General features: G+C 45.1%; 1 protein-coding gene across 3 annotated transcripts in view; it reads right to left on the bottom strand.

Moving 5' to 3' along the window:
* The window catches only part of POLR1A (RNA polymerase I subunit A), a 77,118-nt gene that overhangs the window by 21,811 nt on the left and 29,397 nt on the right, over positions 1 to 25,910 (bottom strand). For all 3 annotated transcript variants that reach the window (XM_082357654.1, XM_082357653.1, XM_082357655.1), the window contains exons 13-19: positions 23,466 to 23,720; positions 18,619 to 18,810; positions 6,550 to 6,699; positions 5,321 to 5,504; positions 2,540 to 2,622; positions 2,262 to 2,420; positions 324 to 422 (exon numbers count right to left, since the gene is read on the bottom strand). In XM_082357654.1, the coding sequence (XP_082213780.1) occupies positions 324 to 422; positions 2,262 to 2,420; positions 2,540 to 2,622; positions 5,321 to 5,504; positions 6,550 to 6,699; positions 18,619 to 18,810; positions 23,466 to 23,720 (1,122 nt within the window). The remainder of the gene's footprint in view (positions 1 to 323; positions 423 to 2,261; positions 2,421 to 2,539; positions 2,623 to 5,320; positions 5,505 to 6,549; positions 6,700 to 18,618; positions 18,811 to 23,465; positions 23,721 to 25,910) is intronic.

Raw genomic sequence — 25,910 nt, 5'->3', positions numbered from 1 at the left:
ATTTCAGGATCTCAGCTAAGATTATAAATACACACACACCGTGTTTATATATAATGTGACTGTATAATAATACAGTATGTAAGTTTACAATTATGTATCTGTTTGATACACATCAGTATCTGGATACTAATATCGGTATCTGCCTATAACACTTAACAGTGGTTAGCACCTGCACTGATTTCTACATACTTTTGTATTTTTCATTACTTGCCACATTTTGTACGGAATGTGGATCCTTTTAAAAATAGAAACAAATCTGAAAAGTGCCTCCTGCAACTACCTCACCCTTCTGCAAACCAGCCAGCACCCGCCTTTGCTCACACCTGCATGGTATTCACAGTTGAACCTTTGGCTCCAGACTGTACCATCATCTGCAAGTTGTTCTCTGGGAACTGTCTGTGCAGGCCGAAAGGCATGCACGCCTGCGGAGAGAACACACGCACTGGTCAGTGACTCACCCTCTTGGGAATCCCAGGTTCAGAAGGTAAATCCAGGATGCAGGAGCCAACACAGACTATTTATCTAGAGAGAAGCGCCAGATCCCACGCGAGGTAAGAAATCTCATCCGGCATCAACCCTTTGGCTAGAAGCCCTAGAGAGAAGTCTAAAGGATGGCCCAGTACAGCAGAAACTTACACATTTTAAATCAACTATACTCCAATAAAAACTAAAAAAAAGAAAAAAAAGAAAAAAAAAAAAAAGAGGATGGCCCAGGGCGCTGCGTTCTCTTGACACCTCTGCCAGGAAGCCGGAAAGGAGATGCAGAGGGGCCAGCATCTCCAGTTCGTGATTCTGAAAAGCAGCTGGTTAAAAATAAAACCTAAGGTGGTGCCCTTGGGAACCTGTCCAGCAGAGCATGGCCTGGCCCTGGACAGTAGCCATGATGACCAACGTCTGTGTCACATTCACGTTTCCCAACATGCTGCCCAAGTACCAAGCAGGAGGCTCACCTTGGCTCCTGGGCAGGCGGAAGTGGGCAAAGCCCCCAGGGGGACCAGGGAGATCCTGAGGTGGGGGGAGCTCTGAGTCTATCTAAGCTTCTGCGTAGGGTTGCAGAGACCCAGCCCCACACAGGAGAGGCAGAGTGGATGGGAAGAGATGGAGGAACAAGAAATAACCCTAAGATGCTTCTGAGACAACGCCCCACCCAGTATCCCCACGCAGCATCCCCAGTCAGCCCTAGAAGCTGAGCCTCCTGGTTTTCATGCGGTGCTGGAGGGCTCCTCTGAACCACGCCTCTCAAGGACGGAACTGTACCAACAGGGTCTGCATTCTTGGCAGCTGAGGGGATGCTGACAGCCAGTCAGAGGGCTCCACGAGCAAACACGGACTTCTGCTGGGCACCGGCCACGCCTCCCTTTCTCCTCCTCAGGTGGGGCCTCAAGGCCCAGGAGGCAGGGTGAGGGCCAGGTGGGCTCCTTCAAGCTGCAGGATTGGGAGCCCCAGCTCTGGGCTGAGAAGGCGAGAGAACCGGGCTGCCATCCTGGCTTGTGCGGGGACGTCCCTCTCCTTTCTCAGCTGCGCAGGAAGGGGCTTTGGAGGACTGGCAGGGCGCTCACCTCACCCAGGGCACTGTGCAGATTAGCTCCTGAATCCTCCCTGCAAGCCCACGAGGCCGGTGCTCTTCCCATCCCCACGCCCCTGGGGGAGGACACCTGGCTCAGACCGCTCACATCACACAAGGCCCGAGATCTCAGAGCAAGTCCGCGACAGAGCCAGGATTCGAGCCCAGGTCTTCACCCCTGGGTCCCCCATACAAGCAGCACTGGTGGTTTTGATCCTTCATTCTGCCCCTCCACCCTGCAGTGGCCCCTGGCAAAGATTTTCTTCCATCCCCTTTAATGTAGTTACCCCAAAATAAAAACATTTAAAATGAAAAATAGTGGGGAATTCCCCAGCGGTCCAGTAGTTAGGACTTGGTGTTTTCACTGCCAAGGACCTGGGTTCAATCCCTGTTCGGGGAACTAAGATCCTACAAGCTGTGTGTGGTCAAAAAAAACAAAAAAGGAAAAAAGAAAAATAGTGCAATGCCTTCTTTCTCAGCATTAATCAAAGACCTTTCCAGACCCCAACGGGTTGAGGGAATGAAGCCCTTGGCTTTTCAAAACGATCAATTCTACTCGCCCCACCTCACGTCTCACCTAGTCAGCTATTAAACAGCCAAATTGCTCCAAAGGGCCCAGAGTGAGAATCAAAATGTAATTTTTTAAAAAACCAGCATTCAAAATGGTGGTGGTAAGTGCACACACTGCTGGACTAACCTTGTTAATTTCATTGCTGTAATGGTTCACTTCCTCCTTGAACTTCAGATCAATCATGTTAAAATCCCTCTGGTCTTTGCCCAGATGGGCATCCTGCCACTTCCCTCGGACCTCATCACATGATGCCGCTTCTGGAAGGTTTAACGCAGCCCTGACAGCCTAGAATGAGAAAAGGAAAACGTCGGAGGCTGCAGCCAAGTGAGGAGGGTGTGGGCTTCATCTCGTTGGAGCCCGGCCAACCCTCTGCGGCAGGCAGTAGCCGCCCAGGCCCTCCTCACCCGGGGCCCACAGTGGGTGGACTCTTCAATGATCCTGTGTCTCCTGACATCTGCCTTCGGCTTGACCAAAATGTCTTCCACGTCTGTGAAGTGAAATAGACAAGCTAGGATGCAACCAGGCCTGACTTCTCACCAGGCCGTGAACTTGGTGAGGTCAGGGCATGGAGCACGGTGCCACGCATACAGGGAGCACCTGAATAATGATGGTGACATTTGTACCATCTCTTAAGGGCTTACCATTTTACAAATGACAAAACTAAGGCTCGAACTTGAGCCCAGAGTCACAGAGGCAGAAAGCAAATCCAAGCCCACGTCCCAAACTTGTGCACTTAGCCACCAGCTATACTCCCTCTGTTCAATAAAAACATGTTGGATGGATGGGCTAGAGGTGAAGATGACGTTTTGGGTGAAAAACTGAGTTTGAGGAAAGAAGAGAGGGAGGGAGAGGACATCCTAGTTTTGACTCCCAGAAGTCACACGTCGTAGGGACCAGCCTATATGGTTGTGAGAATGCGTGTGCAGGCACACACACAGACATGCTCAAGCCTGGGCGACAGGGACCACCACCGCAGGGTCCCCTTCATTGCCCTGGAAGGAGGAAAGCCTGGGTCACTTCAGTTAAGCCTGTCCTTCTGGCTTCAAAGGGCTGAGGAATTCCTCACCTTGGGCAAGAAGTCTTCCCACTTTCTCTTTCAATGAACTATTTTCTGTCTACATCTGAGAGCTACTGGACTCCAAAGTCCCTCGGCCAAGGTCTGAGTGGGAAGGGAGACAAAGGTTGCACTGTTCCAAAGCTGGGCTAAGATGGCTGGGACTCCCACATGCAATGTCCTGGAAGCTTGAGAGCCTCTAAAGAACTTGTGTGAGCAGGAGGGGAAAGAAACTGTCCCTCTGTGAGGAAGCCACAACCATGAAAGTGGGCCCTTCCATGGGGTCAGCTCCAAACAGCCTTGCTGTCCCTCCAGTGACCTCCAGCTGCGAGGGCTAGAAGGCACCATGGCTAGCCCGGCCTTCCCTCCGAGCTCGACACCCAGCTTGGCCCTGCGCCCTCTCAGTCTCTTGGCACCAGATGGTCTTTGCACTTTGGCCAATTTCTCCTCGTACCATGTGCTAAGCAGAGCTGATTGTTCGGTTTGGTCCTCGTCACTGTCTGGGTGTAGGATCTTCCTCTACTTTTCGTTTTTAAAGATATTTGTTCAAGGGTGTTCATCCCAGCAATATCGTGAAAACCAGGAAAGAGCTTAAATGTCTAATAACCGGAACTGGTTAAATAAGCTACGGTACATCTACACAAGTAGAAGAGTCTGTAGCCACAGACCTGAGGATGTTGGTTTATATTTGCTCACCCAAGAGGACATTTATAAAACACATCTGCAAATGGAGGGAGGGGAGATTACAAAACACTAGGTAGTGTAGGATCCCCTTTTTTCTGAATGTGTTTGCACTTGGAAAGTCTAGAAAGACACACATCAAATCGACATTGCTGGTTATCTCTGGCAGTGGAATGCTGGGTGATTTTAAGTTATTTTCACACCTGTACTACATTATTTTGACTTTTCCACAGTTAATATAAATTATACAGTTATGCAGGCCCCGCTGCAGGCCGACGAGCAAACTCCAGCTGCGGCAGGCCCACCGGCCCTGTGTCTGCACGCCAGCCAGACCACGGACACACAGTCTCAGTCCCACCGCTGCTGGTCTTGTCGGCTGGACGATTCCCACGCTCACTGGGGCCCCTGCTCAGCACGCAGCCCGTCACCCGTTCCTCACAGGGAACTGCCGGAGGGCTCGGGCTCCGCTCTGCGCGCCTGGAGACGCGCTGCCCTGAATGAGCTCAGGGCACGGAAAGTATCTGCGCACTTGTTTCCTTTACCAAAGCCCACTTCCTAAAACAGCGGGCTCTCATTTCCAGGGAGGAAACCAGAGAGTTCCTCCTTCTATCTTAGGATCACCTGACAGGTCGGCCCCAACATGGTGTTTCCAACCTCACCTGCTGCGTCGGGAGGTGTAGGCAGTTCTGACAGCAGGGAGGACCCTAGATGGAGTGTGGAGTACCTGGAGGATTCTGGAAGGGCACTTGCAAGAGAGAATGGAGGTGGGACTTCCCTGGTGGCGCAGTGGTTTAGAATCCGCCTGTCAATGCAGGGGTCATGGGTTTGAGCCCTGGTCCGGGAAGATCCCACATGCCACGGAGCAACTAAGCCCGTGCGCCACAACTACTGAGCCTGCGCTCTAGAGCCTGTGAGCCACAACTACTGAGCCCACGTGCCACAACTACTGAAGGCCACACGTCTAGAGCCCGTGCTCTGCAACAAGAGAAATCACCTCAATGAGAAGCCCACGCACCACAACAAAGAGTAGCCCCCGCTCACCGCAACCAGAGAAAGCCCATGAGCAGCAACGAAGACCCAATGCAGCCAAAAATAATAATAAATAAATTTATTAAAAAAAAAAGAGAGAATGGAGGTGAGTGTGAGTGTGAAAACATCGGTCTCAGGGACCGAAAACCAGAAAGGGTGGAGCTGAGAAAGGGACAGAATGGAAATGGAGATGGGGGTGCAGGGGGGTGTCATTCTGTGCTGTGTGAAGAAACAGGGGGTTGGGGGGCGGGGGAAGCACTGAGAAGGAGCAAGGCTGTGAAATGTCGCTGGTGGCCGAGTGAGGCTGCCTTTGTAGGAGGAGCCCGCTGTTCCCCTGGAGGCTGCTAGTAGAGCCGGGGAGACATGCCGGTGGGCGTGCTGGCCAGGGGAGGGGGCCCCAGGGCCACCTGCCCACACTCACCCAAAGTGAAGCCTCTGTAGAGCTGCAGGTAGGCGGTGAAGAGGCGGGCCAGGCAGGTGAGAACCTTGCCGCTGGTCTCCCCGCCGTAGATCTCGTAGCAGCAGTGGACCAGGCCGTAGGCAGAGCTCCCGTAATGCGCCTTGTCCAGCACCCCACAGAGCAGCTCCCCTTCCCTGATGATCACCTGCAGAGGGACGGCCACCAACGCTGGGCTGGAGGCAACGCCTCCTGTGTGAGGCCCCCAACCCCACCCCATCTCGTGTCTTGTTAACCTTACTGTAACCTGCCTCAAGCCCTTGATGCAAAGAAGACTACACACACACACACACACACACACACACACACACACACACACACAGAGATATTTCAGTGTGTTCTTATGCCCCCCTGCTCTCTCCACCCATCTGTACTGACTTAAAGTCAAGGATCCTTGACAAAAGCCTTGTGACTGGAAATGAGAACACCTAGCGTCTAAACCTCATAACCGTGACCTTGGCCTAGGTACTCCCTTCCTTGTACCCTGGGAATAAGAAAAACACAACCTTTTTTAATATCACTTAAGGCCTGAATTTGTACTTCCATAAAGTTGGGTTCAAGCATTAGAAGCTAATTCAAGGAAGGACTTCCAGTTGCACAGTGCCACACACATTAAGCATATAATCTACGAAGGGAAAGAAGAGGGGCAGCTTGGGTTCCAAATGCAATGTGTGTTAGACCCTGTGACAAAGCACTTGTGAGCTGGGGCCTTGGGGATACTCCCCCACCAAGAGCACACAGAGGCCTTGGCAATCTTCAGTGTGTCGCTCTCCCGCAGCAGCACTGTGCCCCCCGGGTTTGGCTGCCCTGGGGCTGCCCCCGAGGCCTGGTTCCTAAGCACAGAGCTGGGGGGTGTGAAACCTCACAGCAGCATAATGATCTTCAGCCTCTCAGGGGTCTCAGGGGAAAACACAGGGTCTGCATTTCCAAGCTCTGCTGAGTCAAGTTCAGAGGCCTTCTGCCAGAGAAGCCTTTCCGTGCTGGTTATGAGTTTTATACTGAGAGTCAAATGCTACTGGTCAACTCTTACTCTTTCCAAAACCGAAGTCGACACAGTTTGGGTACAACTCCTTCCCTTCAGGCACGACTCCTCTTTCTGTGCACGTGTCTCCATCTCTCTGTCCTGGTTTTAAATCAAGCTGCCTAAACCCAGCACTAGAAGGTCTCCAACCCGCACAGCTGCGCAGCCACACCTGGGACTCGCACATGGAGTCGGGGTTAAAGCCGGGAACGGGCCGAGGAGACTCCTTCACCCAGGCCTTCCCGCCAATCTTCGCCTTCCCTGACAAGTTCAGTGGGACGTGATCCTCTGGGATTATGTTGATGAGCAGCGTGGACACAACCTGGAAAGAAAAAGAAGACAAAGCGGATGGCGGGAAGGGAAGCTGAGACGTTCCCTTTTAGGGCCTCCTGTCCCTGTTCATCCTGAAAGGCAGACAACTCCATTCTGACGAGCTGGAGGTGAAGCAGAAAACAACGAACAAAAAAACCCACCACCACCAAAAAAGGGACAGTTTCTTGTCTGTGGGACAAGATCTCAGTTTTTACTTTTCTGCTTACATGACTTAGGAGGCAGTTTAGGATTGGAAACAAACACATACCACTAAGAACTTCACTTCTTCTTAGAGTGAACAATCCCCTAGACTTGAAATTAAGTTCTTGAATAGACCAAAGGAAGAAAAGGAAAATAAATTGCTGTGGGATCACAGGAGAGGAAGATTTAAATTTGTATGTGGTTAAAAAATAAAAAAAAAAAAAAAAAAAGGAAAACAAAGACAGCAGGGTTGAGAGAGATGGCGGGGCTCGTAACACTGCCCAGGGAAAGGCAGCCCTGACGCGTGAGCCCCAGGACCGAGGCAAAGCGTGAGCCCCAGGACCGAGGCAAAGCGTGAGCCCCAGGGCCGAGGCAAAGCGTGAGCCCCAGGGCCGAGGCAAAGCGTGAGCCCCAGGGCCGAGGCAAAGCGTGAGCCCCAGGGCCGAGGCAAAGCGTGAGCCCCAGGGCCGAGGCAAAGCGTGAGCCCCAGGACTGAGGCAAAGCGTGAGCCCCAGGACTGAGGCAAAGGTCCAGGGACACTCGTCAGAGGCATCCTTCTCTCATTTTCAGGCCACATCAAAACAGATGACAATTATCACATACAGTTAGTAATGTCCTCCCACAGAGCAGTGCTGACTTTCTGGTGGGCACCAAGGAGGAAAAGATGTACAGACTAAGAATCCAGTGTTTTCCCTCTGAAGAGCTTCACCGAGGAGGCCCGAGGTATGTGACCGAGACGCGGGCTGCAGTGAATCTTGGGGGATAAGGGGGTGCCCCAGGGTCCACTCCATCACTGACTGGCCATGGGCTGTGGGGCAAAAGGTTACGTTCTCTTAGCCTTAGCATTGCTCATGTGTAGCATACAGATGAGATCCGTTCATTCATTCAGCAATTATATACCGAGTGCTTACTTTGAGCCAGGCGCTGGGGGAGTCATGAATAAAACAGTCTCTGCCCTCAGTGGAGCCTCCAATCCCGAGGGGATCCACGCTTTGGAGGAAAATAAAGCGGGGAAGGAGGACCCGGAGTAGAGCAGGGGGAGAGAGTATCTGGGATTTTACATAAGATAGGCAGGGAAAGCCTCACCACGAAGGAGAAGGGAGCCCTGCAGAGATCAGATCATGCGTTTTGGGCAGAAGGCTTTTCGTCTGGGTGAGAAGGAAAGGTAATTGGAAGGTTGTGATCAAAGGAGTGACAGGCTCGGATTTAACTTTTAGCAGGATCACTTGTTCCAAATACATTCCTGGTCTGGACTTTGAAGCTAAATAAATGCTGCAAAGAATAAGGCTCCCAAGTGACACTGACAAGAAGGACTGGCACTTTAGAAGCAGTTATTAAGGCGTCCTGAGTGGGGAGCACATGGGACGCTGTCTCTGTGTGAGGTCTATCACAGGGCGCGCCGGGGATGTGATTGCTCGGCCACCCAACGGCTCCCACACAATTCACTTTTCCATAGCTAATACCAGAAATAAATGTATTTGACTGGGATTAATTATGGCTACTGGAAGGCTGGGGAGTCCTTCCCCTGCCCAACTGGGCCCATCAGTATGGCCATCCACTCAATACACGGCTGCCAGCAGGAGGCCAAGAGAGGCGATTTCACAAACAGCTGCTCCACAGACAAGCCACATGGGGGCAGCCATACCTGGGGACGACCACGGGTCAGCTCCACAGAGGCCAAGAGCACGCATTCCCAAAGACACGGCAGGCTGGGGGCAGGCAGACCGGTCTGACAGGCCCAGGGCTGAGGAGGGGCTGGGAGCCATCAGCTGGCATCAACAGCTCTTTGTGTGCCTGTGCCCCACAAAGAAGCATCTGTATGTGCACAATGGGGTCGGGGCAGCTACGAGAGCAGCTGTCTTTTCACGCAAGTGCTCCGGGAACCAGGGACAACTGGCAACGGCATCGTTAAAGAGAGCAGACAAAAGTCCTTGTCATCCCTCAGAAAATGACCAGGAAGGTCACGGCCCCTGTTCTTCACAAGGCTGGCACTGCCAGGAGAGGGGGTGAGGAGTAAAGGCAGGAGGGTGACTTCCCCAGGATGCTGACCACAAGCTGCACTTCAACCACAGTGCCACGTGCCCAGTGGGGACCGCCAGCTGGGCACAGTCAGGGTGGGAAGTCTGAGAGAAAGGTAACATACGTATCCAACCATCTAAGGACAGGGAGATGTGACCTGCGACCTCATCCGTAAAATCAAGGGCGCAGTAAAAGCATTTGACAATCTCAATACCCCTTCATGATAAAAACACTCAACAGACTAGATATAGGAAGGAACATCCTCAACCTAATAAAGGGGAGGCATCAATGAAAAACCTACATCTACCATTCTCAGTGAGCAAAGACGACGCTTTCTGCCTAAGATCAGGAACAAGAAAAGAATGTGTGCTCTTGCCACTCTATTCAACAATGTTCTAGAGGTTCTAGCCAGGGCAATCAGGCATGGAAAGAATAAAGCTGCTTTCAGATTGGAGAGTAAGAATGAAAACTACCTCTAATTGCAGATGACATAACCTTATGTAGACAGAACCTGAAGGAATCCACAAAAGATTATTAGAGCTACTAAATGACTTCAGCAAAGCTAAAGGATATAAGATCAACATTCAAAAATCAACTGTAGGGCTTCTCTGGTGGTGCAGTGGTTAAGAATCCGCCTGCCAATGCAGGGGACATGGGTTCGAGCCCTGGTCCAGGAAGATCCCACATGCCACAGAGCAACTAAGCCAGTGTGCCACAACTACTGAGCCTGCGCTCTAGAACCCGCGAGCCACAACTACTGAGCCTGCGTGCCGCAACTACTGAAGCCTGCATGCCTAGAGCCCGTGCTCTGCAACAAGAGAAGCCACTGCAATGCGAAGCCCGCACACCGCAACGAAGAGTAGCCCCCACTCGCTGCAAGTAGAGGAAGCCCGTGCGCAGCAACAAAGACCCAACTCTGCCATAAATAAATAAACAAATAAATTTGTTTTTTAAAAAAATCAACCATATTTCTACACATTAACAATGAACAATCTGAAAATGAAGTTAGGAAAACAATTCCATGTACAATAACATCATGAAGAATAAAATACTCAGGAATAAATTTAATCAAAGAAGTCTAAAACTTGTAAGTGGAAAACAATAACATACTATTTAAAGAAATTAAAGAAGATCTAAGTAAATGGAGAGACATCATGGATTGGAAGACTTCATATTGTTAAGATGGCAACACTCCCCAAATTGATTTACAGATTCAATGCAATCGCTATTAAAATTCCAACTGCCAGTTTTACATAAGTGACAAGCTGACCCTACAATTCATGTGGAAATGCAAGGAACCCCAAATAGCCAAAACAATCTTGAAAAAGAACAAAGCTGGAGGACTCACATTTCCAGATTTTAAAACTTATTTCAAAGCTACAGTAATTAGGACATGATATTGGCATAAAAATAGACATTGATTAATAGACTAGAAATGAGAGTCTAAAAATAAACCCATACATCTGTGGTTAACTGATTTTTAACAAGGGTGCTAAGAACATTCAATGGAGAAAGAATAGTCTTGTCCACAAATGGTGCTGAGACAACTGCATATCTACTGGCAAAAGAATGAAGCTGGACCCCTACCTCACACCACATAGAAAAATTAACTCAAAATGGATCAAAGACCTACATGTAAGGGCTAAAACCATAAAACTCTTAGATGGAAACACAGCTGTAAATCTGTGTACCCTTGGATTAGGCAACAGATTCTCAGATGTGACACCAAAAGCACAGGCAATGAAAGAAAAAGTCAATAAATAGGACTTCATCAAAATTAATATTTGTGTGTTAAAGGGCACTATCAAGAAAGTGAAAAAACAACCCATACAATGGTATAAAATATTTGTGTGTCATATATGTGATACAGATCTAATAGCCACAATGTAAAGAACTGTTAGAACTCAACAATTAAAAAGACGAACAACCCAATTAATAAATGGGCAGAGGGCTTGAATAGACATATCTCCAAAGAAGATATTATAAATGGCCAGTAAGCATATGAAAAGATGCTCAATATTATTAATCATTAGGGAAAGGCAAATGAAAACCACAATGAAACACCACTTTGCACCCACTAAGATGGTTATTTAAAAAACAAAAGACAAATAAGTGTTAGTGTGAATGTGGAGAAATTGGAACCCTCATACATTGCTGGTGGAAATGTAAAATTGTATAGCTGCTTTGGAAAAATGTTTGGTAGTTCCTCAAAAAAGTTAAACATAGAATTACCATATGACCCAGCAATTTCACTCTTAGCTATATATTCAAGAGAATTCAAAGTACACATTCACATAAAAACTGGTGCACGAATACTCAATGCAGCCTTATTTGTAAGAGTCGAAAAGTGGAAACGAGCCAAATAGTCCATTCATCAACTGACAAATGAATAAACAAAATGTGGTATAACCATACAATGGAATATTATTCAGCCATGAAAAGGACATGCTACGACATGGATGAATCTTGAAGACATTATGTTAAGTAAAAGTAACAAGCCACAAAAGCGTATCTAACTTGTATGATACCATGTATATGAAATGTCCAAAATAGGCAAATCAATAGAGACAGAAAGTGATTGCCAGGGAATGGGGGAAGGAGGCATCAGGGCTGACTGCCAATAGGTACTGAGTTTCTTTGGGGGGTTATGGAAATGTTCTGGAATTAGTGGTGATGATTGTACAACATAAAGAATACACCGAAAAAAAAAATCACTGAATTATATACTTACCAAAAATGGTAACTTTTCTGGTAAGTATGAATTACATTTCAATAAAAAAAACAAGGATGCCAGACAAGATGATTTGAGGTCCTTGCCTACACTAATATTCTAGAAGTGCATAATTTACTTTCTGGTCATAAACTATGCTAGGGAGGAAAGATCATACCTGCAACATTCTTTTAAACTGTGAAGGGAGGCAAAATCTATAAGAATTATAATTATTTATTATTTAAATTATTTATATGAAGCCTGTATTGAACTTTAAAAAATGCTCTAAAAATTAAATGGACTTCTTTTTTAAAAATGTTTTGAAATGTGTTTACCTTTACTACCTTTACTCCTCACCCCGTCTCCTGGCGGTGCCCTTTAAGCCAGCAATCACAATTCTAGGAATTCATTTAAAATATATGCCAACGAAAAGTACACTAGTATAGATATAAGTGGGTGTCCACCACAGCACTGTTCAGAATAGTAAAAAAACAGGTAACAATCTACATGTCTGCCAATAGGAAATTCCCTGGCGGTCCAGAGGTTAGGACTCAGCGCTCTCACTGCCGGGGCCCTGGATTCGATCCCTGGTCAGGGAACTAAGATCCCACAAGCCACTCAGCGTGGCCAAAAACAAAACAAAACAAAAAAACCACAACAACAAAAAAACTGGACACTCATTAAATGTCTGCCAATAGAGAGACAGTTAAATCAATTATATATATCCATGTTATTGGGTACAACACAGAATGGGTTAAGAAGAATGAAGTCAATCTACACGTACAGACACAGAATGGACCCCATGATACAGCATTAAGTGAACTAAATATGTCACAAAGCAATTACAAGAAAGGTTCTGTCAACCTAGCACATGAAAACAGTTAAATAAACTTAATGCTATATTTGGAGTGTGTTAGGGTGGTTCAAATTAAAAATACAAACTGCCTGAAATAATGGGATTCCCTTTGGAGGACCTGGTGGCTCAATTAAAGTAAGCCGTCTTACAGACCAGTTAAAACTGAGGTCGACGTGCCTGAGGATGAGGTAAGTGCATGCCTCAGGCACCAGAATATCATGGATAAAGAAGTGGTCTTAAATACAAGCTCAAAACTGAATGTCAAATTTAATCATGGCTCACGGTTCTCCTGAGTAGGTATAATATGATTCCATTTTTATTTCTTTTCTATGAGAGTATGCACATACATGAAGAATGGGATTGGACAGAGAGGAAATTTTTCCTTTTTCCTTTCATATTACTGTCTCTTTATTTATTTATTTTTATAAATTTATTTATTTTATTTATTTATTATTTTTAGTTGCATTGGGTCTTCGTTGCTGCCACGGGCTTTCTCTGGTTGCGGAGAGCGGGGGCTACCCTTTGTTGCGGTGTGCAGGCTTCTCATTGCAGTGGCTTCTCTTGTTGCGGAGCACAGGCTCTAGGCGCGTGGGCTTCAGTAGCTGTGGCTCGCAGGCTCTAGAGCGCAGGCTCAGCAGTTGTGGCGAACAGGCTTAGCTGCTCCGCGGCATGTGGGATCTTCCCGGACCAGGGCTCGAAGCCGTGTCCCCTGCATTGGCAGGTGGATTCTTAACCACTGCGCCACCAAGGAAGCCCTACTGTCTCTTTATTTAACGAAAAACTTACGTTACTTCTATAGTTAAAAATAATTTAAAGGGCAGAGATCTAATAAATGAAATCAGCAAGGTTGCTGAATCAAGGACAATATACAAAAATTAATTGTATTTCTATATACCAACCATAAACAATTAGGAAATTTAAAACATAATATCATCTATAATAGCAATACCTAGGAATGAATCTAATGAAAGATCAACAAGACTTTTATGTCATTGAAAGACATACTGTGTTCATAATTTGGAAGATTCAACACTGGAATGTAATCCCAAAAAAACTCCTTGCAGGTACTTTTTTGCAGAAATATACAAGATGACTTTGAAATTTATATGGAAATTCACAGGGCCAAGAATATTCAAGATAGTCATGAAGAAGAACAAGGCTGGAAACTTTTACTATCGAAAATCAAAACTTACTATAAAGCTACAATAATTAAGACAGTGTGGTATTGGTGCAATGGAATCAAACTAATCAATGGAAGTGAAATGAGTCCAGGAGTAGACCTACACACATACAATTAGTTGATTTACAACACAGGAGATACTAAAGAGCAGAGGAAAAACAATGGTCTTTTCATCAATGATGTTGTATCAACTGGATAGTCCTATGGGAAGGAAATGAATCCTGACCCCTTCCTCACATCAACAACATCCACAAAATTCAACTCCAGGCAGACAGTAGACCTAAGCATGAATGGGGAAACAATAAAGCTGCTTAACAATGATACAGGGAAATACCTTAATGACCTTGGGGCAGCCAAGTAATTTTTATACAGGACTAGCCATAAAAGGCAAAGCCTGGTGAATTATATTACATAAAGAACTTCTGATCATTAGAAAACAGCATTAAGTGAAAGGGCAAAAAGGCCAGCCATCAAGTAGAAGGTATTTGTAATACATATATCTGGCAATGGACTTACACTAGAATATATTTCTAAAAACTCTTACCTATTAATAAGAGAATGGCATAGACTAAAAAAAAGGCAAAAGACTTGAACAGGCACTTCACAAAAGATGAGATCCCAGTGGCCATAAGCATATGAAGAGGTGCTCAACCTCACTTGTCATTAAGGAAATGTAAATTAAAACCACAATAAGACACGACTACACACCCATTTCAATGGCTAAATTTACACAGATGGGGGAAAAAACAAAAAATAAAAAACACCCAAACGAAATGGGACAATAATATGAAGTTCTGCTGAGAATAAGGAGTAACCGGAATTCTCATGCCCTGCTGGTGGAGATGTAAATTGCTACAAGCACTTTGGAAAACTGTTTATTAAACTATTTATTAGAGTTGAAGGTAGATCGTATGATTCAGCAATTTGATTGCTTGGCATTTACCCATCAAAATGCATACATACGCTCAACAAAAGACATGTACAAGAATGTCATAGTAGCCCTATTTGTAATAGCCAAATGAAGACGATCGAAGACAACCCAAATGTCCATCAACGGTAAAATGGACAAATATATAATGGTATATTCATATAATATAATACCACACATCAACAAAAGTGAATAAATTACCACCATATGTGATGACATGAGTGACTCACACAAAGATATGATTTACTCTATGATCCTATTTATGTAAAGTTCAAGAAAAGACAAAACTTACCTATAGTGTTAGAAGTCAGGTGAGTGGCTACTTTTGGGGAGGGGCAGAAATTGAGGGGGGCCTGGAAGGGTCTTCTGGGGGTGTTGGTGATATTCTACTTTCTGATCTAGGTGACGACTTATGTATTCACTTTGTGAACACTCATTGAGCTATATGCTCGAGATCTGCAGTGACGGGCAAATCTTCTTCCTTTGCATGCTCTCTCATTTTCAACAAATGGTGAGAGACCTCCGATTCTTAGGTGGAAAGAAAACCACTCAAGAGGCTGTATAAAATGCCCTGGAGAAATAGCCTAAGACTTAATTTTCTAGGGCAGTACAAATAAATTTCCCAAGCTAAGTTCCTTATTTCCTGATTCAAAACATGGCTTTTCTCTGTAGAATCACACTGAGTCACTAACAAATTCTTGCGCGGTGCAGTCACTCTTCCCCTTTTCATCTATTTGCAAAGAAGTACCAGCCTGTACCAACCTCTCAAAAAACACTGAAAAATCTCAACTGCAACAGAAATAAAACCTGGGCCTATTTTCCAATTCTATTTCATTATAAAATAAGCATAGCCCAGAAATGTTAAACAGTGAAAAAGAAATTATTCCTAACACAAACCAAATTACTCTATCATTTTGATCTTTTTTATGTCAAAGTTTTTGCTCATATACGTTTTTAACATGTTCCAACTGTGATTACACATAGAACTGTGTAGTCTGTTTCTTCTTTCAACATTATGCCAGAGAATTTTCCAGACTGTTACATAACCTTTTAAAACCACTATTTTAAACAACTACATAATATCTTAGCAAATGGATGTCCCACAATTTACTTAGCCCCAGTGCTGAGTATCTAGGTTTTTCTAATTTCCACCACTATAAACCACGATGTCATGGACTGCTTTTTTCAAGTATCTTTTACTATACTTCAGATGATTTCCTTAGGCTGGATTCTCAGATTGAAGGGAATGAACATATTCGTAGCTCTAGATATACGGTCTTTGTCCACTACTTGGTTCTATTTTGAACTCACTGCTTATGTTTAAACAAAATCCTAATAAATTCTGGACACTTACTTAAGAATTAAAATCCCTTTATGTCCAAGATAACTTGAGATGACTTACAAAATAAAGACATAAAAAAGAAATAATAAAAAGAATATAAATAGGAATAATAAGTGGACAAATACATATAACCAGCTAAACTGGGGGCTAGCAAACTACAGCCTATAGGCCAAATCTGGCCCACCATCTGTTTTTGTAAATAAAGTTAAACTGAATCGCAGTCATGCTCATTCATTTAAGCCTTGTCTATGTCTGCTTTCACGTTACAATGGCAGAGCTGAGTAGTTCTAACTCAGAGACTGTATGACCAACAAAGCCTAAAATATTTTCTATCTGGATTTTACAGAAACAGCTCACCAATCCCTGAACTAAACTTAACTGCAAAATTCCCCATCTTTTCTGTTAAATCAACTTCTGTTTCTGGCCAGGATAGAACAATGGTGATCTGATTTCACATTCACTAGAAACAAAACAATAACGACAAAAGCAGACATGAACATGAAACATGAATATAAAACAAAGGTTTTCAATACAGTGACCTTAGGAAATGAAGGAAAGGGATCAGCAAGGATATAGTACACTTGAACTATCTATCAGCTGAACCTAACTGACATTTACAGAGCACTCCATCCAACAACAGCGGAATACATATTATTTTTAAGAACACACAGATCATTTACCAAGACAGACTGTATTTGAAGTCATAAAACAAATCTCAATAAATTGAAAAGGATTCAAGTTATCCAAAGTATGTTCTCTGGCCACAGTGGAATTAAATTTGCAATCAGTAATACAGATATCTGGAAAACCCCTAAATATGTGGAAACTAAATCATATACTTCTAAATAACTCAGGGGTCAAAAAAAGAGAAATTAGCAAGTATTCTGAAGTGAATGTAAATGAAACTACAACATGCTTAGGGGAAATTTTATATATAAAATGCCAATATTAAAAAAGGAAAAAAGTTTCAAATCAGTGACTTCTGTTTCAACCTTAAGTAACTAGAAAAAGAAAAGCAAATCAAACCCAAAGTAAACAGAAGGAAATAAAAAAGATCAAAGTGAAATCAATGAAACAGAAAACAGAAAAATAGAGAAAGTCAATAAAAGCTGCTTCTCTGTGAACAATAAAACTGACAGACCTCTAAGCAAACTGAGCAGGAAAAAGAGAGAAGACACAAATTACCACTATCAGAAATGAGACAGGGGACCCACTTTCAGATTCTACAAATAGAAAAGGAAAGTAAAGGAATATGATGAATAACTTTACGCCTATAAATTCAATAAGTTAGATGAAATTCCTTGAAAAACCAAAGCAGTAAAGTTCCTCCAAGAAGAAAGAGATAACCTAAATAGCCCAATATGTATTAGAGAAATAAAAATTTTAATTAAACAAACCTTCCTAAAGAGAAAACTCTGGGTCCAGATGGCTTCACTGGTGAATTCCACCAAACATTTAAGGAAAAAATAATATCAATACTACACAAACTCTGGGGACTTCCCTGGTGGCACAGTGGTTAAGAATCCACCTGCCAATGTAGGGAACACGGGTTCGAGCCCTGGTCCGGGAAGGTCCCACATGCCATGAAGCAACTAAGCCTGCAAGCCACAACTACTGAGCCTGCACTCTAGAGCCCGTGAGCCACAACTACTGAGCCTACATGCCACAACTACTGAAGCCCGCGTGCCTAGAGCCTGTGCTCCACAGCAAGAGAAGCCACTGCAATGAGAAGCCCGCACACTGCAATGAAGAGTAGCCCTCGATCGCCGCAACTAGAGAAAGCCCGTGCGCAGCAATGAAGACCCAACGCAGCCAAAAATAAATAAATTTATTAAAAAAAAAAATACTATACAAACTCTTACAGAAAACTGAAGAAGAGTAAATACTTCCCAACTCATCCTATGAAGCCAATGTTACCCTGATACCAAAACCAGGCAAACATATGACAAGAAAAGAAAACCACCGATCAAAATCCCTCATGTACACAGATACAAAAAATTCTACACAAAAGTTTAGCAAATACTACCTCATAACCAAGTCAGGTTGATCTCAGGAATACAAGTTGGCTTAGTAACTAAAAAGCAGTCAAGTCCCAGGTCCACAGATTTAAAGAACTGCAGAGCTGGGAGAGACCTTAGAGCTCATCAACCTGAACCCTTTCGTTTTATAAATGAAGAACTGAGGCTGACAGAGCCAAGATCACATAACTGATTAAGTATAGTAGGATGGTCTGGGTGTTAGAAAGTCCCGGGTTTGAATCCCAGCTCTGTCTCCTATGGACGTGGGCATGTAACAGTTTCTCCAAACTTCATTACCCTCATCTGCTAAATGGTGGTAATGATGGTTTCTGCATCGCAGGTTGGTTGTGAGGGTTAAGTAAGATAACATATTTGAAGCACTCCCAACAAACCTTAACTACTGCTACCATCAGCACCACTGCCTATTACCACCATATCTGGATTATGAGGACACTGAGTTTAAGTTAGAAGCAAAGGACAGAAACCATGCAGCTTACACTTAGCAGACACTCCCTTGAAACCATCTACACCCAAAAACCCCATCAAAGAGAGAGTCAGACTATTGTTTGATTTGCCATTTCTGTTTCTGGCCTGGGCTCTCCTGGGAACAAAAACCTCTTTACTGAGTGGCCGGTTTCCCTTTTTTATAGCCACCATTTGTTTTCTCCCAATTACCTGCTTTCCTGTCCACAGCGGACAGGGCTTCAGGATGGCAGGAGGAAAGAGCCTCACGCGCCCCACTCTGTCGGTGAGTCCTCGGTACACCAGCTCCATATACTGCTCCCGGCTGAAAAAGCAGCCTCGAATGGTCATGTTTGCACCCGAAACCATGTGATCTTGGATCAGCCCTGCCAACGGCTGGCCATCCTACAAACCAAAACAGATAAGAGAAGAGCAAAGAAAAAACTGAAGTGGCATTCTAATTCATAACCCTGTGCTTGGGAGCTGCCCGCTAGCAACAGCCCTCCTTTACATCCCCGTACTGTCCTGTCTCTGAGCCGCACCAGGCTGGTGCTTGGGCTTCCCATCTTGAGAGCAAACTGCCTACCAGAGCACATGACCAGGGCTTCCTGACCAGCTCCCACCTTTGCCTTTTGCCCACTGTTCCGTATCAATACTGCTGCAAATTCATCCAGGCCCCCTAGTCTTCTCTCCATAATCCTATCTGTTTCTAGTTACTCCAGCATATTTCTGGCACTTATGCATAAATTTGGTCTGGCTGCTGTTAGCTGTGTCCTTGTTTTTATATTTTGGTTTTACGCTTTGGTATTTTTCACACATTTCTGGCCTGGTTCTCCTCTAAATCAGTCATCCATTCAACAAATATTTATTGAGAGCCTACTGTACGCCTAGGCACTGGTTTAGACCTTCAATCTACTCCAGTGGCCCAAGCAGACACGATCCTTCATGATGAGAAAGAGCTAGACAGTAAACAAATGATTGGACAGATACATTATCACAAAGAGTTTTAAATACTGGAGGAAAATAACAGGATGGGTCACCACATAGATTTGGGGTGGGGAGGATGGTCAGGAATGGTCTCTCTGAGGGGCAGGACTGCATCTTGGCCTGAGGAGTGACTTGGAGTGGGCCAGCGCAGGGAGGGTGGGGTTTGGGCAGAGGTTCCTCAAGAGGGTTGTGGAGGGCTTTGACGTGTGTGACTGCAGAAGGAAAGAATGCCTGCTGTCAGCGTCTCTTCATAATGGAGCACGTATTCATGGTAGGCTGTTATTTACCAGATGTCAAAACAAGGGCCTTTATACAAGCCCCAGTTGGGTGGGTACATTCATCTTGCCGCAGCCTTTCTGATCACCAGTCTCCTGAACCCTACCTGCAGGTCTGCATTCATGGCAACATAAAGGCACACCAAAGTAAAAATAGCTGTGCCCACTGACATCCTCGAAGAAGCAGTTTTTGCAACCTTTTCAATGGGTATGGGAACTTGAGAAAAATCTGTGCCTTGGATCTACAGATTCTTATCATTTGCTTATTTGTTAAATACTGTCCAATATCATGGCCATGTTTCATAACTAAGGAACTCACAAATGCAGCCATGGAGAAGCGCCAGGAATTTAACCACATACACTAATTCAAAGGCTAAAAAGGATGCTTGTCAAACAGTCTCAATACTGTGGCAACGGGCTTTACGTAAACTCAAAGATAATTATTACAGATGAGCTGAATAGGTGGTGCAGATGGAAGGCAAGATCAGATGGGGCACGCAGCCCTTCTTACGAAGGCTCTGAGTTATGAACATGAATACAAAATTACACTCTGTGTCTTATTCCAAAGACAATGTCTTATTTTGCTTAGAGGAAAAACCCAAAACAGTATTAGGCATTTGACTCATCCCCCAGTCTTTGGGGGCAGATATAGATTTTCCCTTTTGTTTTTTTCCTTTAAAGAACATAATTATAAGTTATGGGATCTAGTCAGTGCCTTCTCTCTCCATCCAGATTTTTCCATGACTAGAAAATTACCTTAATGGCTAAATTGCTTTCAATGCAATAATCATGAATTCTAGGGAGGAATACTGATTAAAGCAATTTACTAAGGGTCTACTTACAGTTCTGAATTTCCTAAATCTGCTTAGGATCAGAAAGACCATCTCTGAATCAAAAACCCAGATAATTGTCAGCTATCCTATTCCACTTAATATCACAGCAAAATGACATTACAATTGATGTCTTTGGTCAGGATGCTTTGAGAATTAGGGTATTCTGTGACTTGAATTTCGCAGCTAAGTCAAAGTCTGGAAACTATGTCTCAAGCTTTGTTAAAAAAAACTTCCACGAAGCATTGGCCCTCAGTAGATACAACAAACAGAAGAAAAAAAAAGAATCCACAAAGAAACATGTAAATGAAAAGTGTAACTGTTTTCTTGGAAAAGAAACAGCTAAAGTTCCATTCATCTCCTATTTTAAGTAAGAAGACAACCTCCAACCCTATTAAACACATATAACCAACAATAAAATGAACTTAAATCTGGTACTATGGTTAGTCAAGGAAGAGAACCTAGAAATAGAGAAGAAATAGAATAATGAACAAAGGGAAACAGAAACAAAGGGAAATAAAGACACACCAAGAAAAATTACCCAAAAATGGCTTAGGGAAACCAGCTCTTGTCCTTTTAGGACTTTGCCACCAAAGTACATGTTTCATTTTTATAATGATTAGCAAAAAAATAACGAGTCCACCTCTCGGCAATTGCACTGAGGACTAAACAAAATTTATCAAGAATCAAAAGCTCTTTACCTCTGACAAAAGAAATTGTCTGAGGGAATTCCCTGGCGGTCCAGTGGTTAGGACTCTGCATTTTCACTGCTGAGGACGCGGGTTCAATCCCTGGTTGGGGAACTGAGATCCCAACAAACTGTGCAGGGTGACCAAAAAAAAAAAAAAAATCTGTCTGAAAGTAAAGTGAACCCTCAGGTCATCCCCTAGAAGTGGTTTTTTTAGTTGTTTTTTGTTTTTACTTTTTAAGAATTCAGTTTATTGATGTAAGCTTATTTATCTGTGTTCTCCATCTCTGGACCTAAAACTCACAGGCAGGTGAGCATATGATGAGGCACATCTGGATTTTAAATAGTCCAGCCCTTCGCAGGACATGCTGTAAGCAATGAGGTCCCCTATGCTACCTTATTCAATCAAAATCAAGTATAGCACATTCAAATTCATTGGCCTGAGAACTTCGGAGCACCCCCAACTCCCCATGAGGCTGAAGTCCAGGGGTCACTCTGCCAGCAAAAAATGAACCACCTGCTGCTCGCTGGTAGTATCCCCCGGGGTGAAATGTGACACTTCCTTTAGAGAGCCAGACGGCTGGTTCAGTCCTGGGAGCCACTCACTGCCACGTGCCCTCACCCAGGCCCAGCCTCGCCTGTCAACAGGGCTGATCACACACGACGCTGAGCACACAGGCTTGGGGGTCAACGGCGCTGGGTTCAAGTCCCAGCTTTGTCACTGGCTGGCAAGTCACTCACCGGTGTTTCCTCATCTGAAAATTGCACCCACCTCCTAAGGCTGTTGTGAGGACTAAGAATGTTTGCAAACTGCTCAGAGCAGTGCCTGAGGCACAGGGAGCGCTCAGCAGCCGGCGGCTTTTATTGCCACCATCATCAGAGCTACCACGGATATTATTTACTTAAAAAGACAAAAAGCCAATTTTCAAATTAGGCTAATTATTTCTTCTTTTTCTTCTAATTATTAGCAAAATTATTACTAATGACTAGTAACATTATTAGTAAAAATTAATCAAATTATTTCTTCTAATTTCTGGGGGACCTGAGTGGGCCCTTAAACCCCTCCTGCCTATTGTCAGCCCCTTCACTAATCAACAGCCAGCTAAGGTGGGTGGAGAAGGGAAAGAAAGTTATATTCAAATAACTGCGTCCAGGACGAAGCCACCGTGGTGTGTCTGGTAGGCAACGAGGCTGGGACGCTAGGACCCTGGCCACGTGCCTGATTCCCCAGGTGGGACTGACGGGGGAAGAGAAGTTCCCAGGAGGAGAGGTTACTAATCGATGAGGGACATGTCCGAGCAGCCTCTGGTGCTTCCTGGGTGCGGAGGTCTCCCTCTCTTCTGTGGAAGGGCAGCAGGGCCCGCACAGCGGAAAAGAACAAGCCACAAGGATCTGGGAGTTCCTGGCCCTTCCTCCTCCTCCTCAGCTCTGTGTCCTTCGGTAAGTTACACCATTTTTTTTTTTTTTTTTTTTTTTTTTGCTGCGCCGTGCTGCATGTGGGATCTTAGTTCCCCGACCAGAGATGCAACCTGCACCTGTTGCAATGGAAGCAAGGAGTCTTCACCACTGGACCGACAGGGAATTCCCTACACCGTTTCTTCATGTGTAAATGTGGATGTTAGTACTACCTACCCCAAGGACTGTGGGGAGGAAGAAAGGAGAGGCCTCCAACGTGCTCTGTAGTGTCTGACACTGAAAAAGTGTTTGGCAAACGGTAGCCATAATTCTTTATTATTATTACTATTCCACACTGCAGCCCAAATGAATGATGTGTCATTGTGAATCACTGTGACGCAAACGGCTTATAAAGGAAGGGATTCACAGAGGAGATTGCTCATGGGCTGGAGGGGAATTTCATCTGGACCCTTGGGGTTAAGTTGTCTCTTAAAACTCCTGCTTGTCTAGACTCAAAGGATCAGAGTCATCTGTGGACCTTGGGGACCCTCACAGCTGGGATGCTAATGCTTGCCAGAGGCTAATAAGTTGTAGAATCCAAACAGACTAGAAGACAAGACCTGTTATGTAGCTACTAAACTCAGCGTTCTGGGATGACTGTTACAACTTCTCTCCTGCCACCTTAAGGGGCAGCAAGAGAGAACCCTTTCCCTGCCTCTAGCCACTAGAGAGCTGAAGACCCCACCTGGAAGAAGCCAAGACCTTCTGTTCCACATGCCCCTGCCCTAGAGCCACCCACTGACTCCAGGAGCTGGCAAGGGCCCGGACCTGGACTGCCAAGTTGTGCTGGCGATGACCATGGAACGGCCTCAAGGTCAGACCTACCTTGGGAACAAGGTACTGCTGATCCGTGCAGGCCAGGACGTAGGCCTCGGCCCGGCCCAGTTCACTCTGAGGGAAGTGGGCGTTCATCTCGTCTCCATCAAAGTCGGCGTTGTAGGCCTTGCAGTTGGCATAGTGGAGCCGCAGGACCTTCTCCTCGGGCAGGATGCGGGCGCGATGCGCCTGGATGGAGGGCCTGTGCAGGGTGGGCTGCCGGTTCAGGAGGAGAATGTCCCCATTCTTCACGTGCCGGCATACCTGGGGGCAGGGGAGAGAACAGGGTGAGCGGCGGCAACTTCGGCAACGTCGCTACTATTCCAAGGGCTCACCTTGGCCTGGGCTGAGTGTGCCTTCTGTCTGTCTCAGGTTTTATTCAACTAAATAAAAGGAGAACTTTTAGTCTGGAGTGAAACCCTAGAAATCTTTGAGAAATAGCTACTAAGCCCCTCTGGTACTCTGAGAAATAGCTGCTAGCCCAGCATAGTCGTGTCCTGGCTCTGGGCACAGAGGCATAAGCCAATGAGGCTACAGGCCCCTGTCCAGTAATCTCTGTCTTCTTCAGAGATGCATGACCTTTCCGGAGTCTGAATTCCTCTGCGAATTAATCTGAAGAAAGAAATAGACACATCTGAAGACAGCATACCTACATATAACCCTAAAACTCCTGGTCTACCAGATCTAGAAGGATCTGGCAGACCTCTAGAATCCCCGCCATGGCCACATCTGAGTACGTTATTCGAAATGTGAATTCCACGTTTTAGAAATACTTGCCCAACCTCATCCAGCAGAGCCAGGACTGAAACACAGGGTTCCTGATTCCCAGTTCAATGCTCTCTGCAAATGTTTTATTGCACTTAAAAATTAATAATAAGTTTAAATTGCATGGTCTTCTGGGAAAGCAATTTCACAATAGATTTTAAAACATTTAAAACTCATTTCCTTTTGGCCTTTCAGAACAAAACAGGTGTCAACGCGAGGTTCTAAGAACGTGTATGTTTATGCAGCAGTGTTAACAGTGGCAAGAACTGGGAAAAACCTGGCTGCCCCACAGAAGGGGCATTGGTGGCTAAATCATGGTATGTACTATGGAATATTATGTAATGATGAAAAAGGATGACTTAACCCTATAACAGTCCTGAAGCGATGGCAATAATGTATTCCAGTAAAAGAAAAACAATCCAGGTGCCATCTAAGGTGATAGGATGAGGCAATTTAAAACCCAACCCAGGGGACTCCCCTAGCAGTCCAGTGGTTAAAAGACTCCAGGCTTCCACTGCCGGGTGCGTGGGTTCGATGCCTGGTCAGGGAACTAAGATCCCACATGCCACACAGCACAGCCAAAAAATAAAAAATAAATAAATAAAACCCAACCCAACTCTACGGGTTTATATACATGAGGGAAAAGGGTACTTAGATCCTCACTGAGCTGTTTCTATGCTCTCCTTGAGGCAGGGACACAGGGGAGGAAGAGTAAGGCACAGATCATCACCTTTATCTTTATACGTCTTAGTGACGTTCGTGTTACGACGAGCGTGTATTACTTCTATGAAATTTCTTTAAAAGATCTTCGACTGTTTCTAAAGAAAGCAAGAAAAACTGCACAAGTGATGCTTACTGTGGGGGAAAATACAGAAAATACAGACAAACTTAAAGAAGAGAATGAAAACCACAAGTAACTTTACTCCTTTAAAGACAACCAACGCTCACGCTTTCTCGTTCCTTACCAATATCAACATGCCACTGGTCATGTCCTCCTGACAGAACACCTCCGCCCACAAAGCTGACTTTAGTATAAGGCCCTGAATCTTACGCTATATTAATTACTGGGCTTCCCAAATGATGAACAGAGACGCCACTTTAAAAAACAAATGCATGGGAATTCCCTGGCGGTCCAGTGGTTAGGACTCCGCGCTCTCACTGCGGGGGTCTGGGTTCAATCTCTGGTCGGGGAACTAAGACCCCACAAGCCTTGCAGCACGGCCAACAAAATTTTTTAAATAATAAAATAAAAATAAATAAATAAAAATAAAAAAACAAATGCATGAGGCAACTGCTACCCCAATCATTCTGCAGGCTGCCCTTAGCAGCCCAGAGGAATTATGGAGACTCAGTGAGGCCTCCCCCCACCCCAAGTCTCCCCTAAATTATCCAGCAGATAACGGGTTGGGGGGAAACAAATTACTCCAGGTCTAGTTTCTTCTTAGGTCGTCCACATTATGAAGTTGTATCAGAAAGCTGGCTACAGAAAGAGGCTAGAGGTCAACAAGAGATGCTCCCCACCCACCTCCCCCCAATCCCTGTTCGGCTGGGCTGAAAGTGTCCTCCAACTCAGGGAAGCAGGGAGCAAACCCCTCAAATTCTAAAAGGGAGTCCTAAAAGCAGCTAGCGGGGAGGCAGTCTTTCTGTTCCCCAAGGAATTCAAACCCGTCCTCCCCCCACCCCCATGTC

This window comes from Balaenoptera borealis (assembly GCF_965194805.1).
Source record: "Balaenoptera borealis genome assembly, chromosome: 15".
Lineage (NCBI taxonomy): Eukaryota > Metazoa > Chordata > Mammalia > Artiodactyla > Balaenopteridae > Balaenoptera > Balaenoptera borealis.
The sequence above is the reverse complement of the archived record's forward strand: the minus strand, read 5'-3'. Positions and strand labels throughout refer to the sequence as shown.